General features: G+C 41.7%; 1 protein-coding gene across 3 annotated transcripts in view; it reads right to left on the bottom strand.

Annotated features, from left to right (window-relative positions):
- Nucleotides 1-6,529: 6,529 nt before the first annotated feature.
- Nucleotides 6,530-16,252, bottom strand: part of WASHC3 (WASH complex subunit 3) — a 55,620-nt gene continuing 45,897 nt past the window's right edge. For all 3 annotated transcript variants that reach the window (XM_065921060.1, XM_065921049.1, XM_065921069.1), the window contains one exon: nucleotides 6,530-6,767. In XM_065921060.1, coding sequence (XP_065777132.1) covers nucleotides 6,683-6,767 — 85 coding nt within the window. In that variant the 3' untranslated portion in view covers nucleotides 6,530-6,682. The remainder of the gene's footprint in view (nucleotides 6,768-16,252) is intronic.

The raw sequence follows: 16,252 nt of genomic DNA on the forward strand, positions 1-16,252 counted from the left end.
CATTCAGTTTGTCCTTCTATCCCAGAAAAAAATTATACATTTTAAATAAAGGTAAGTTCAGGTTGGGCCTCCCAGGTAGCGCTAGTGGCAAAGAACCTGCCTGTCAATGCAGGAGATGTAAGAGACACGGGTTCAGTCCCTGGGTCAGGAAGATTCCTGGAGGCAGGCATGGCAACCCACTCCAGTATTCTTGCCTGGAGAATCCCATGCATGGACAGAGGAGCCTGGTGGGCTACAGTCCATAGCGTCGCCCACAGTCAGATACGACTGAAGCGACTTGGCACACACAGAGGTTCAGGTCAGTTTGGTGTTTTGGAAGCTGTTGATGTTTTGGATGCTTCTGGTAGTGCCTTGAAACACCTCGCCCAGGCCCATGTTAGACTTCAGCCATAGGTAGTGGACAGTTCACCTCAACCTCAGACTCACCTCTCACTGACAACCACCCCCCTCAAATGAATACCTCATCTCTCCACTTCCCGACAGTGTCCTATTCCAGGTCACGGGAGCCCTTGAGGCCTGAATGCAAATGTATCCCCAAAGTGGAGAGGAGAAATGTCCTCAGCTAATGGGTCCAGACTAGTGGATATATGATCCAACCTCTAGTTCTTCTGGTGGACAGTCCTGAGAAGCACCTGCTCATTTCTAAAGGGGTGCTGGGCGTGTCCCTGGTGTCTCGGTGGTGAAGAATCCACCTGCCAATGCAGAAGTGGGTTTGACCCGACCTGGGGAGATCCCACGTGCTGCGGAGCAACTAAGCCCCATGTGTCACAAATACTGAGCCTGTGCTCTAGAGCCTGGGGGCCACAGCTACTGAAGCCCGAGTCCCGAGAGCCCGTGCTCCTCAACAAGAGAGGCCACAGCAAGGAGAAGCCCGCGCGTCACAACTAGAGAGGAGCCTCCTCTCACTGCAACTAGATGAAAGCCCAGGTAGCAACGAAGAGCCAACACAGTCAATACATAAATATACAAGTAAGTGCTTATCCTGGAATCAAGTCCCAAACACTCCCACAGAAATCTTGGTAATGCATCCTTGTGTTACATTTTCTTCTCTCTCTCATGCTTCCCGCTCTCCCACTCCCTAGGATTAATTCCCAGATCAACTACTTGTACCCAAATGTTTGTCTCAAGGTCTGTTTTAGAGAACTATAACACACGACTTTGGTATGAGAGTGATCCTCACAAACAGACCATGAGGAGGGGATTCTGGAATGGGATCACTCGGTGATAGGATAAGCAGGGTGGTGGTAATCCCTGGCCTGCATCTCAATCCCTGGGAATCTCACCTGGGATGGAATGAAACAAGAAGAAATGGGTTATCCAGTATCTCTGTCCCTAGCAGGGTAAAGGATTGTGGAATTTGCTAGCATTTGTTAACTGCCTTGGAAGCCTTGAAAAAAGAAAGTAGCAAATTCTGATCAGCCAACTGTCAAATCAGGCCACACGGAAAGCCAGGTCACCTTGGCAGTGTTTAGAGTGACCAGTATCTCCTTAGCCATAGGACTTCCACCGTGATAATCAGGCTCAGAGTGTAACAGTAAGGGTGGCAGAGCTGCAAAGGAGATGAAATTTGCAGCTTGCACAAGTCTCCTTTGTTAGCATCATAGCTCTGATAGCAAAGGACAGGGACTGACACTTGGGTTAAGACAATTTTGGTAGATGCTCTTGAACAGCTTGAATTCCTGGTTTTCTCTGAATCTTCCATACCAGACAAAGCAGCCCTTTCTCCCTCTCTAGTGGAGAAGGCAATGGCACCCCACTCCAGCACTCTTGCCTGGAAAATCCCATGGACGGAGGAGTGTGGTAGGCTGCAGTTCATGGGGTCACTAGGAGTCAGACAAGACTGAGCGACTTCACTTTCACTTTTCACTTTCATGCACTGGAGAAGGAAATGGCAACCCACTCCAGTGTTCTTGCCCGGAGGGCCTGGTGGGCTGCCGTCTATGGGGTCGCACAGAGTCGGACACGACTGAAGTGACGCAGCAGCAGCAGAGAAGAGCAGCCTCCCCTTAGCTGGAGCCTATGCAGTGGCCACCTGAAGTAGATCTTGTAAGATGACTCTGATGACCTCAAAATTGAACTCTTTTCCTCCCATTGCCACGAGAAGAATAACTAATGCCAAGTCTGAGCTGAGAGAGAAAACATAGTTCTTGATCTGGGAACAGATAGCTTTCACTGAAAGAACTGTAGGAACTGGCTAATAATTACTGGCAGGAGTTTGGAGAACATGTGTGGGAATAGATCTTGAATGTGCTGGACCAGAGTGGCAGAATATAAGACTGGATAGAGGAGAGTTTATTGACATGGGAACACTCTCTTATGGTTTAAGATTTAACATCCTGGCAAGGACAGTAGGTGCTAACAGGCTCTTGGAATGACTTCTTGAAATTTGGTGGCCTACACCAAATGAGATGGAGATGCTGGAATTTGCCTTGTCAAAGTACTAAAGAAGAGGTTAATGGCTCAAAGAGGCAGGAATGTTAGAATGGATTTATGTCATGTGTTGAGAAAATTAGCCAACTGTTTTCCCAGGAAGAGCCCAGAGACTACTCTGTTTACTAAGGCATTAAAGACTGTATTAATGAGAATGGCAACAATATCTTTGCGAAAATTAGAATTATCTAGACCAGAATTCACAGTAGGAAATGATGTCACAAGATTAGTCTATCTTGCATCGAGATGATAGAGTAACGGCAGGGGGCAGGTAGTGGTATTCCAAATATCTCTGGCAAAGTAGCAGCAAAGCTGAAGGGGCAACTGAGGTTCCTTGATGTGTAGGAGCACAGTGCACCTCATGTTCGAGGTGTAAGAGAGTAGACTAGAGTGTAATTTTACTTATAAAACCCAAAAAAGCAAGAGCTGGTTAGCAGAAAGTTGATGTCAACTGTTATATAATGGAAAAGTGTTTTAAATATTATTTTATGTCCATCGGTTGAAAAGATGGCCAGTGCTCTTTGAAGGATGCTATCTAAGCCACTACAAATATATAGAATAAATATTTGCCCACTTTCTCTAGAGTACCATAAGCAACTTATCAAAGTAACTTTACAATGCAATCCTTTCAAAGGTAGTTGGATAAGAGGGCTGAATTGACTTGATACCAAGTGATCTAAAATGTCATGTCCCACACTTAAGAGTGGGAACTTACGGATGCCAGGGTAATAAATGAAGTCCTGGCTCCAGTCCATCTTACAGTAGTTTCAATTGATCCAGATGGGTCCCTGTAGCAGTCAGATGGGTCCCTGGAATTTTCTTAACAGTTTTACATTGGTTCCCTGCCATGTGGAATAAAATCCATATGGTGGGGAGGATCAGGCAGAAATCTCTAAAACTGTACCCCTTTCCCCAGGTAAGATAGTAATCCAAAGCCAATAATGCACTCTTGAGTAGAACTGCAGAGATGGGCATGACCTTCAAAGATGTAAAGAATGCAGGGGTGGCACCTTCTGCATTTACCTGTAAGGCCCCTGCTAAAACCACAAGCATCATGGTAGGAGACAGCAGATTACCATAAACTCAACGAAGCATCAGAACTGATTGTGGCTGCTATGACAGTTAATATACTTTTTCTGGAACGTATCAATGCAAGCTCTGGCATGGCACGTGGCTGCTGATTTGACAAACTTTTTTTTCCAATCATTAAGCACATCAAAAGTGTTTATGTTAACATAGGAAGGATAGCACACAATGCATGTTAACCTATTGTCACTCTCCTCTTCTCTCCCACAGGGAAGTCTGCAGGTATCTTGTTCATCTTGGTATTCTACTGAACCTCGTTCTGTTCCCCTGTACTGATAAATCAGGCTAATCAGATCTGGTGAACAGGAAGTGGAAAAGACTCCTGGTACTCTATAAGACACACACAAGCCAGAGAATGGAAGATTCAGACTCCTGCATATTTTAGGGGTCCAATGGTCTGGAGGATACTGGGACATGCCCTTCAAGTTAAGGACAAGTTATTGAACTTGCACCCTCTACCATTAAGATGGTAACTTTGACTCCTGAAGTTAAATGCTGCCCTCACTCTTATTTGGGGAAGAGTTGAAAGCTTCTCATTTCAAGTGGGACTCAGAGCAAGAGAGAGTACTCTGCTGCAGGCTCAGGCTGTGATGCAAGTGGCTCTCCTGCTCAGGCTATATGACAGATTATCAATGCTACACAGATACAGATATTTGTGGTAGGATATTGTATGGCATCTCTGACAAGCTCCAACAGAAGACTAACAGTAACATTAGTAACTAACAGTAACAAACACTAGGTTCTGGATCAAAGGCTTGTCCTCTCATTGTTTGAAAAGCAACCCTTGGCATGCCTCTGTGCCTAACAGACTCTCAGAATCTGTTCCCATATGACATCAAGTTATGAACCAGAGCTACTCATCATGAGCTAGATGTCAGGTTCATCAAATCATAAGGTCAGATAGTAACAGTAACAATGCATTATTTGAGCCAAATGATATATCTGGGATCAAGCCTGAGTAAGTCCAGAGGGCACATGTGAGTTACACAGACAAGCAGCCCAGGTTCCCCTATCATTTACTTCTCACGCAGTGATGTATCTCCTTAACCTACTCCTGTGATCCACGGAGAATCCCCTATGGTCAGTTGTATCAGTATTTATTGCTGCAATAATGTTTTGTAACAACCAAAAACATCTTTGATACTCAACCATGAGCATTCATTATTGAGAGGCATCAAGGGCCAGCTGGGAATTGGTTAGGGAGGTAAGTAAGTGTGATGGCAGAGAGAGAGGTTATGCATGAATCCAACAACTTGGGCTTTCTCTAAGGCTGATGTAGTTATGCCACTATTGAATACGCGATCTGTCAGCAGTAGAGACCAGTGATTTGGTAACACTCCAGAAGATAAATTAGTCACTTGCGAGCAAGTTATTTGCATTAATTTTCCTCCATCTTGGAGAGGGAAGCAATTCTCTCCCATTGAAATTAATTTGCATTCTTGTTTTCCCTTTCATTAGTCCCTCTGTCATCATTACTGATAGTCTACAGAATGCCTATTACCAACATGGTATCTTGCATTACCTCACCTCAGATCAAGGAACTATTTTGCGGCAAATGAAGAGCAACATGAATTATTGGGCCCATGATCCTAACATATGCAGCATTATCTAGAAGCAGTCAAAAAGGAATCATGAAATGAACTATTACAGTATCTGCTTAGACACCAGCTTGGAGATGACAGTCTGCAGGGTTGGGGTGCTGTTTTCAGGATGGGATACATGCACTGTACCAAAAGCCGGTATGTGATTTCACGTCCCAGCTGCTAGGATTCATGCAGCTAAGAGCCAAGGGGATAGAAAGAGGACTGGCCCTCCTGCATTCTCAGTGACCTATAGGCATAATGGTGCTTCCCATCCTTACCACCTTAGGCTCTGCAGGATTGGAGGTTATTTCCAGGGGAACAGGAAAAAGCTAGCACATTTCTATCAAGAAGCACAGTAAGATTTAAATAGAACTGCTGCCAACTGATCCTGTTGGACTGCTCATGTCTCTGGGGAAACAAGCAAAAAAAAAAAAAAAAAAAAAAAAAAAAAGGGGAGTTAATGTGTTGGTTAATGAGGAGCTAGGATTACAACTACAAAATAAGGAAGATGTATCTGGAACTCATGTAATTCAGTGATTTGCCTGATTCCTGATGCTTCCATGCCTGGTGTGAAGGGCAAACAGACAAATGTGATAACTGTAGCTGAAAAGGGGCAAAGTAACCAAGGCCCTAGATCTCTGAAGGCATGAAGGTCTGGGTCACTCTACGAGGCAGCTAAACTAGACCTGCTGAATTTCTGGAAGTGAGCAAGCAAAGTCTCAAATTGGTGGTGCAGGAAGGAGATGATGAATATGCGTTTTGGTCTTTGGTTCAGTTGTAGAAACAGGAACTATAGCTTGTCTCACTAATCCTCCTGGGTAGTCTTCAATAGAGTGTGACTGCTCATCACTTTGAAGATACGGTGATGGGGAGATGTAACATGGGACTCAATTCTGCATAGGCAAGGGGTAGATAGCAGAAAACACCTCTTTTGTCCCACATCACATCCTTTTGTCAGCTTCTGCCATCAGCTCACTCTGAACCACACTGAAACTACCTACAATTTAATTTCTGCTGACAAATATCTGACTTTGATGGTATATCTAACTAATGAACAAGCTGTGAAAAGCTTTACATGCTAATAAATACTACCAGTAAGTTCCAGACCAACAATAAATGTGATATATAAGCTTCCAGTTGTCACAAAAAATTTCAATCCAGTATTACTTTCTGCCAGAAATTTAACTCTTATGATACAAGTGTACATAATACTTTTCATGCTAAAGTATTCACAAAAATTGAATCATTCACTTTGCCAAATTCATTTTTTTTTTTTTTTTTGCATTGAGTCTGTTTTTGATCACTAACCTCACATTGACTTCACTCTACATGCTCCTTGCATCTCTGAAATACTCCATCTTAGTACTTTATTTAGGCTATTCTATTTCTCAGCAGGGCCCTTTATTTTGGTAATAAGACATACTGCCAGCTTATTATAAATGCTTTATTTTTTTAACACGGAGGAAGCTTGGTGGCAGATCTGCAGCCACTTGATGTCATTATAACTAACTACAGTTCAGGCTCTTTTACAGAAGGCAAAGGTGCACTAACACACATATATGTAATTGTTATGAAAATTAAGCTTAGTCACTAAAAGAAGATTCGTTATCTGAACTTTCTTCTGTGTTTTTTTCACCTTCACCATCAGGCACAGGAGCATCTGGCCTCCTGAAAAAGAAGGGAAAAAAAAAAGAAATTTAACACTTTTTCCAGTTGAAAAAAAAATCACTAACTGTAAATGAGGTTCATCCTAGAATACTGCTGCTAATAAATCTGCCAAGTTCGCGTCCTTAACTGAGCGCCTCCTGCTCCCTAGCACGGCACGCCTCTCGCAGGCTTCTCCAGGACCAGGGGATTCAGGGCTATTCCTGTATAGGCCACGGCACCGTTCCCTCCCGTCCTTACACAGCGTGCTGCTTCAGCACTTTCTGCTTCTCATCACCATGGAGACCCAACGACAGACAGAGATGTGATCTGGAGAGGCTGGCATGACCAGTGCTAAATCCTTGCAGCCTCCAAGTGTCCGTAAGGTACAGAGAGAAGAAAGCTATAAGTGGAAAGAAAAAGAAAACCTTCAGGTTCAGGAAAGTTGAAGGGAGTAATTTAAAAATGGAAGAGATTTCAAGAATGGGCAGTAAGAAACACAGGCAATAATGGAAATCCTGTGGGGGAGGAAAGTGACTGTTCAAAGGTGGTTCTTAATGTCCGCTGAGTGTCTTTACTTATATGCTTTATCATCAGATAAACATAAGAAGAATGAGTTCATAAAAACAATGTCTTCAAGATTCACGAGGCACAAGATGATGTGAGAATGGTTAAACTGCAGCTTTGTATAGATGTGCTATAAAAAAACCACAGGAAATTTATTGGTGTTATTAAAAAAGTCAACTTGATAGGTTCCATAGTGTTTGTTAGTAAATCATTTGATCAATGTGGCAGCACTATCACTCAGCACCTATTCACTCTTACCAAGAAAGCAAATTAAGCAAAGTCTACCTGGGGAAAACTAAGAGGGAAAGGAAGACTAATATAGCTGCTGTATTTTAGTAAGTAAAAGCTACAAAACTTATTTTTCCCTCAGCTTCCTTGATTCTTAATAAGATTTAAGACACCAACAAATAAAACTCTTCTTTGCCACAAATATAATAATTATCACTAAAATAAGAAAATGTATAGTCTCCTACTTACTTGTTATCATGAATTATGTTATTAGTTATTATGGCCGAGTTCTGACTTAGTTTTTAATACCATGTCTGTCATGCTATGAAACAGAAGAAATGCTGGCACTGCTCCCTAGCAATGGGTCAAACATAAACCCCTTTGCTCTGCTGTACAATTTTAGATTATGGGGGGTGGTCCTAAGATGGTGGAGGAACAGGACAGGGAGACTACTTTCTCCCCCACAAATTCATCAGAAGATCATTTGTATGCTGAGAAAATTCCACAAAACAACTTCTGAATACTGGCAGAGGACACCAGGCACCCAGAAAGGCAGCTCATTGTGTTCGAAAGGAGGTAGGACAAAATATAAAAGATAAAAAGAGAGACAAAAGAGTTAGGGATGGAGACCCATCCTGGGGAGGGAGTCCTAAAAGAGGAGAAGTTTCCAAACACCAGAAAACCCTCTCGCTGGCGGGTCTGTGGGGAGTTTTGGAATCTCAGAGGGCAACATAACCAGGAGGAAAAATAAACAAACAAATAAAACCCACACATCATGTGCCTAACGGCAACTCCAAGCAGAGAAGTAGCCCAGACACTCGCATCTGCCACCAGCAAGCGGGGGCTGAGCAGGGAGGCACCGGCTGCACTGTTTAGGGTAGGGACTGGGCCTGAATGCCCTGAGGGCAATCTGAGGGAGCTAATGTGAGATGGCAACCCAAACAGTGGGACAGACAGAGGGAGACAGAAAAGAGAGAGAGAGAACTTTCCCGTGAAAAGCTCTAACCTAAGGCACTGCCGCCCTGCTCACAGAACAAAGGACTGAGTGAATACCACAGAAGAGCTAGCTGGCTTTGAACCCTGCTGGAGGCAGGGAGGCAGGCGGGCAACAGCCAGAGCCAGAAAGGGGCAATCTCGGCCCCAGAGACAGCTTCCTCTACCAAACTGTGAGCAGGCTCCCAGGTGCTAACCAAGTCTTCCTGGGATCCTGGATGGTGGCCATCCACCAGGAGGGTCGCAGCCAGAGATCAGCGCCCCAGAGGAGACACACGACACACCTGAGATGGCGCTCTGGGACCGGGGAGGTGATAAGACTCACCACCCGACCTGGGAAGAGTGTGCTCACCAAGCAGCTGGTCGCCTGGGCGGCGTGGACCTGGAAAAGGCATAAAACGCAGGCCCAACGAGTCTGCGCCTTTGTGTAGAACCTGAGAACCTGAACCTGAGTGGCTTAGACCTGGGAAGTGCATGCAACCCAGGGACTGCTTTAGACAGTTCCCCTGCACAGCAACCTGGGGCCTGAGCAGTGTAGACGGGGAGAGCAAACACTCCATGAGCGGGGGCAAACCTGGGAGACACTGCGCGCACTCCCCACACTCGCCAGTGATATTTGCTTGCAGTGTTCCTCCCTCCCCACTGCACGACTGAACAAGTGAGCCTAAATAAGTGACCACCTTCGCCCCCTTGTGTCAGGGCAGAAATTAGACACAGGAGACTTGCAAACAGAAGAGGCCAAAATAAACAGAGGGAACCGCTTTGGAAGTGACAGGTGCAACAGATTAAAACCCTGTAGTTAGCACTGACTACACTGGAAGGGACCTATAGACCTTGAGAAGTATAAGCTGGATCAAGGAACTATCTGAAACTGAACTGACCCCATACTGCCCACAACAGCTCCAGAGAAATTCCTAGATATATTTTTACTATTATCATTTTTTTAATTAAAAAATTTTTGTAAGTCCTTTATTACTTTTTTAATTTTAATTTTTAAAACCTACTATTACCTTGCAAGAAAAAAAGATTCTATTTTTAAAGCAAATTTCATCTATTTAATAATTTTTGTGGTTTTGTTTTTTTAATATTGTATTTTTGAGAGTCTAACCTCTACTCTACATTTTTACTCTTTGTTTTTTGGTATTTGTTATCAATTTTGTACCTTTAAGAATCCAATCTTCAGTACCCATTTTTACTTAGGAGTGTGATTACTGGCTTGACTGCCCTCTCCCCCTTTTGACTCTTTTCCTCCCCTAGGTCACCTCTATCTCCTCCCTTCCCCCTACTCTTCTCTACCCAACTCGGTGAATCTCTTTGGGAGTTCTGGGCTGTGGCAAACACTTAGGGAACTGATAACTGGCTAGATCTGTCTCTCTCCTTTTGATGCCCCCTCTTCTCATCCTGGTTACCTCTATCTCCTTCCTCCCTCTTCTCTTCTCTATGTAACTTCGTCAACCTCTCTGGGTGTTCCAGGCAGTGGAGAGCACATAGGGATTTGATTACTGGCTAGACTGTGCTCTCCCCTTTTGATTCCCCCTCTCCTCCTCCTGGTCACCTTTATCTCCCTCCTCCCTCTTCTCTTCTCCATGTAACTCAGTGAACCTTTCTGGGTGTCCCTTACCGTGGAGAATCTTTTCTCCATTAACCTAGATGTTTCATCATCAAGTGCTTATGAATGGAGAAGTCTGGAGGCTACTGTAAGAGTAAGACTGAAAACCAGAGGCAGGAGGCTTAAATCCAAAACCTGAGAACACCAGACAACTCCTGACTCCAGGGAACATTAATCGATAAGAACTCAACAAAAGCCTCCATACCTACATTGAAACCAAGCTCCAACCAAGAGCCAACAAGTTCCAGAGCAAGACATACCATGCTAATTCTCCAGCAACACAGGAACACAGCCCTGAGCTTTACTATACAGGCTGCCCAAAGCCACACCAAACCCATAGACATCTCAAAACTCACCACTGGACACTTGACTGCACTCTAGAGAGAAGAAATCCAGCTCCACCCACCAGAACACTGACACAAACTTCCCTAACCAGGAAACCTTGACAAGTCACTCGTCCAACTCCACCCACAGGAATAAACCTCCAATAAAGAAGAACCACAAACTGCCAGAATACAGAAAGGCCACCCCAAACACAGCAATCTAAACAAGATGAAAACGCAGAGAAATACTCAGCAGGTAAAGGAACATGATAAATGCCTGCCAAATCAAACAAAAGAGGAGGAGATAGGGAGTCTACCTGAAAAAGAATTCAGAATAATGATAGTAAAAATGATCCAAAATCTTGAAAACAAAATGGAGTTGCAGATAAATAGTATGGAGACAAGGACTGAGAAGATGCAAGAAATGTTTAACAAGGACCTAGAAGAAATAAAAAAGAGTCAATCAATAATGAATAATGCAATAAATGAGGAAAAAAACCACTCTGGAGGGAACCAACAGTAGAATAACTGAGGCAGAAGATAGGTTAAGTAAGTTGGAAGATAGAATGGTGGAAATAAATGAAGCAGAGAGGAAAACAAGAAAAAAGAATTAAAAGAAACGAGGACAACCTCAGAGACCTCTGGGAAAATGCTAAACACCCCAACATTTGAATCATAGGAGTCCCAGAAGAAGACAAAAAGAAAGGCCATGAGAAAATACTTGAGGAGATAATAGTTGAAAACTTTCCTAAAATGGGGAAGGAAATAACCACCCAAGTCCAAGAAATCCAGAGAGTCCCAGACAGAATAAACCCAAGGCAAAACACCCCAAGACACATATTAATCAAATTAACAAAGATCAAACACAAAGAACAAATATTAAAAGCAGCAAGGGAGAAACAACAAATAACACACAAGGGGATTCCCATAAGGATAACAGCTGATCTTTCAATAGAAACTCTTCAGGCCAGAAGGGAATGGCAGGACACAAAGTGATGAAAGAGAAAAACCTACAAGCCAGATTACTGTACCCAGCAAGGATCTCATTCAGATATGAAGGAGAATTCAAAAGCTTTACAGACAAGCGAAAGTTGAGAGAATTCGGCACCACCAAACCAGCTCTTCAACAAATGCTAAAGGATCTTCTCTAGACAGGAAACACAGAAAAGGTGGATAAACGAGAACCCAAAACAACAAAGTAAATGGCAATGGGATCATACTTATCAATAATTACCTTAAATGTAAATGGGTTGAATGCCCCAACCAAAAGACAAAGACTGGCTGAATGGATACAAAAACAAGACCCCTATATATGCTGTCTACAAGAGACCCACCTCAAGACAAGGGACACATATAGACTGAAAGTGAAGGGCTGAAAAAAGATATTTCACGCAAACGGAGACCAAAAGAAAGCAGGAATAGCAATACTCATATCAAGTAAAATAGACTTGGAAATAAAGGCTGTGAAAGGAGACAAAGAAGGACACTACATAATGATCAAAGGATCAATCCAAGAAGAAGATATAACAATTATAAATATATATGCCCCCAACATAGGAGAACCACAATTTGTAAGGCAAATGCTAACAAGTATGAAAGGGGAAATTAAGAGTAACACAATAATAGTGGGATACTTTAATACGCCACTCACATCTATGGATAGATCAACTGAACAGAAAATTAGCAAGGAAACACAAACTTTAAATGATACAATGGACCAGTTAGACCTAATTGATATCTATAGGACATTTCACCCCAAAACAATGAATTTCACCTTTTTCTCAAGTGCACATGGAACCTTCTCCAGGACAGATAACATTCTAGGCCATAAATCTAGCCTTGGTAAATTCAAAAAAACTGAAATAATTCCAAGCGTCTTTTCTGATCACAATGCAGGAAGATTAGATGTCAACTACAGGGAAAAAACTACTAAAAATTCCAACACATGGAACTAACCAACATGCTTCTGAATAACCAACAAATCACAGAAAAAATAAAAAAAGAAATAAAAATCTGCATAGAAACGAATGAAAATGAAAACACAACAACCCAAAACCTATGGGACTCAGTAAAAGCAATGCTAAGGGTAAGGTTCACAGCAATACGAGCTTACCTCAAAAAATAAGAAAAAAGTCAAATAAATAACCTAACTCTAAACTTAAAGCAACAAGAAAAGGAAGAAATGAAGAACCCCAGGGTTAGTAGAAGGAAAGAAATCATAAAAATCAGAGCAGAAATAAATGCAAAAGAAGCAAAAGAGACCACAGCAAAACCCAACAAAGTCAAAAAATGGTTCTTTGAGATGATAAATAAAATAGACAAACCATTAGCCAGACTCATCAAGAAACAAAGGGAGATGAATCAAATCAATAAAATTAGAAATGAAAATGGAGAAATCACAACAGACAACACAGAAAGACAAAGGATCATAAGAGACTACTACCAGCAACTACATGCCAATAAAATGGACAACTTGGAAGAAATGGACAAATTCTTAGAAAAGTATAACTTTCCAAAACTGAACCAGGAAGAAATAGAAAATCTTAACAGACCCATTACAAGCATGGAAATTGAAACTGTAATCAGAAATCTTTCAGCAAACAAAAGCCCAGGACCAGATGGCTTCACAGCTGAATTCTACCAAAAATTTAGAGAAGAGCTATCCTACTCAAACTCTTCCAGAAAATTGCAGAGGAAGGTAAACTTCCAAACTCATTCTATGAGGCCACCATCACCCTAATATCAAAACTAGACAAAGATGCCACAAACAAAGAAAACTATAGGCCACTATCACTGATGAATATAGATGCAAAAATCCTTAACAAAATCTTAGCAAACAGAATTCAACAATATATTAAAAAGATCATACATCATGACCAAGTGGGCTTTATCCCAGGGATGCAAGGATTCTTTCAATATCCACAAATCAATCAATGTAATACACCACATTAACAAATTGAAAGATAAAAACCAGACGATTATCTCAACAGATGCAGAAAAAGCCTTTGACAAAATTCAATATCCCTTTATGATAAAAACCCTCCAGAAAGCAGGAATAGAAGGAACATACCTCAACATAATAAAAGCTATACATGACAAACCCATAGCAAACATTATTCTCAATGGTGAAAAACTGAAAGCATTTCCCCTAAAGTCAGGAACAAGGCAAGGGTGCCCACTCTCACCACTACTATTCAACATAGTTTTGGAAGTTTTAGCCACAGCAATCAGAGAAGAAAAAGAAATAAAAGGAACCCAGATTGGAAAAGAAGAAAGAAAACTTTCACTGTTTGCAGATGACACGATCCTCTACATAGAAAACCCTAAAGATGCCACCAGAAAATTACTAGAGCTAATCAATGAATATAGGAAAGTTGCAGGATATAAAATTAACATGCAGAAATCCCTTGCATTCCTATACAGTAACAATGAGAAAACAGAAACTAAGGAAACAATTCCATTCACCATTGCAACGAAAAGAATAAAATACTTAGGAATAAATCTACCTAAAGAAACAAAAGACCTATATATAGAAAACTATAAAACACTGATGAAAGAAATCAAAGATGACACAAATAGATGGAGAAATATACCATGTTCATGGTTCAGAAGAATCAATATAGTGAAAATGAGTATACTACCCAAAGCAATCTATAGATTCAATGCAATCCCTATCAAGCTACCAATGGTTTTTTCCACAGAACTAGAACAAATAATTTCACAGTTTGTGTGGAAATATGGACCTGGAGGAATCAACCTGCCTTACTTCAGGCTATACTACAAAGCTACAGTCATTAAGACAGTATGGTACTGGCACAAAGGCAGAAATATAGATCAATGGAACATAATAGAAGGCCCAAAGATAAATCCATGCACCTATAGACATCTTATTTTTGACAAAGGAGGCAAGAATATACAATGGAGAAAAGACAATCTCCTTGATAAGTGGTGGTGGGAAAACTGATCAACCGCTTGTAAAAGAATGAAACTAGAACACCTTCTAATACCATACACAAAAATAAACTCAAAATGGATTAAAGATCTAAATGTAAGACCAGAAACTATAAAACTCCTAGAGGAAAACATAGGCAAAACACTCTCTGATGTAAATCACAGCAGGATTCTCTATGACCCACCTCCCAGAGTAATGGAGATAAAAGCAAAAATAAGCAAATGGGACCTAATTAAACTTAAAAGATTTTGCACGATGAAGGAAACTGTAAGCAAGATGAAAAGACAGCCTTCAGAATGGGAGAAAATAATAGCAAATGAAGCAACTGACAAAGAATTAATCTCAAAAATATACAAGCAACTCCTGTAGCTCAATTCCAGAAAAATAAATGACCCAATCAAATAATGGGCCAAAGAACCAAAGAGACATTTCTCCAAAGAAGACATATAGATGGCTAACAAACACATGAAAAGACACTCAACATCACTCATTATCAGAGAAATGCAAATCAAAACCACAATGAGGTACCATCTCACTCACGCTGGTCAGAATGGCTGCTATCAAAAAGGCTACAAACAATAAATGCTGGACGGCTGTGGAGAAAAGGGACCCTTCATACACTGTTGGTGGGAATGCAAACTAGTACAGCCACTATGGAGAACAGTGTGCAGATTCCTTAAGAAAACTGGAAATAGAACTGCCATACGACTCAGCAGTCCCACTGCTGGGCATACACACTGAGGAAACCAGAATTGAAAGAGACACGTGTACCCCAATGTTCTTCGTAGCACTGTTTACAATAGCCAGGACATGGAAGCAACCTAGATGTCCATCGGCAGATGAATGGATAAGAAAGTTGTGGTACATATATACAATGGAATATTACTCAGCCATTAAAAAGAATACATTTGAATCAGTTCTAATGAGGTGGATGAAACTGGAGCCTCTTATACAGAGTGAAGTCAGTCAGAAAGAAAAACACCAATACAGTATACTAACGTGCATATATATGGAATTTAGAAAGATGGCAATGATGACCCTATATGCGAGACAGCAAGAGACACAGATGTATAGAACAGTCTTTTGGACTCTGTGGGAGAAGGCGAGGGTGGGATGATTTCAGAGAATAGCACTGAAACATGTGTATTACCATATGTGAAACAGATCACCAGTCCAGGTTCAATACATGAGACAGGACACTCAGGGCTGGTGCACTGGGATGGCCCTGAGGGATGGGATGGGGAGGGAGGTGGGAGGGGGGTTCAGGATGGGGAACACATGTACACCCATGGCTGATTCATGTCAATGTATGGCAAAACCACTGCAATATTGTAAAGTAATTAGCCTCCAATTAAAATAAATAAATAAAAATTTTTAGATTATGCCCATGAGGAAGTCACATGTACTCAGCATAATAAAGGGTTAGAGCTAAGTACAGCATTTAGTGGTTTTGATTGATGTGCCACTGCCTAAAATGCTAACATGGGAACACAGTCTTCATTATTCTCCACAGAAGCAAGAATTCTATTAGTAGTGGGTATAAATACTGGGTTCAAATCCTAGCCTTGCTATGTAGCTTCTGAGCAACTTTGGGGAAACTATTTAACAACACTGTGAACCCAACTGACTGACTGGATTGCTGCGAATATTAGGATGAATTACTAACGGCAAAATCACTGAATAACATGTGGCACATTGTTGTTCAGTCACTCAGTCATGCCCCGACTCTTTCCAACCCCATGAACCATAGCATGTTACATCTCCCTGTCTTTCACCATTTCCCAGAATTTGCTCAAACTCATGTCCATTAAGTTGGTGATGCCATCCAACCATCTCA

Source organism: Muntiacus reevesi, chromosome 1, assembly GCF_963930625.1.
Source record: "Muntiacus reevesi chromosome 1, mMunRee1.1, whole genome shotgun sequence".
In the NCBI taxonomy this organism is placed as follows: Eukaryota; Metazoa; Chordata; class Mammalia; order Artiodactyla; family Cervidae; genus Muntiacus; species Muntiacus reevesi.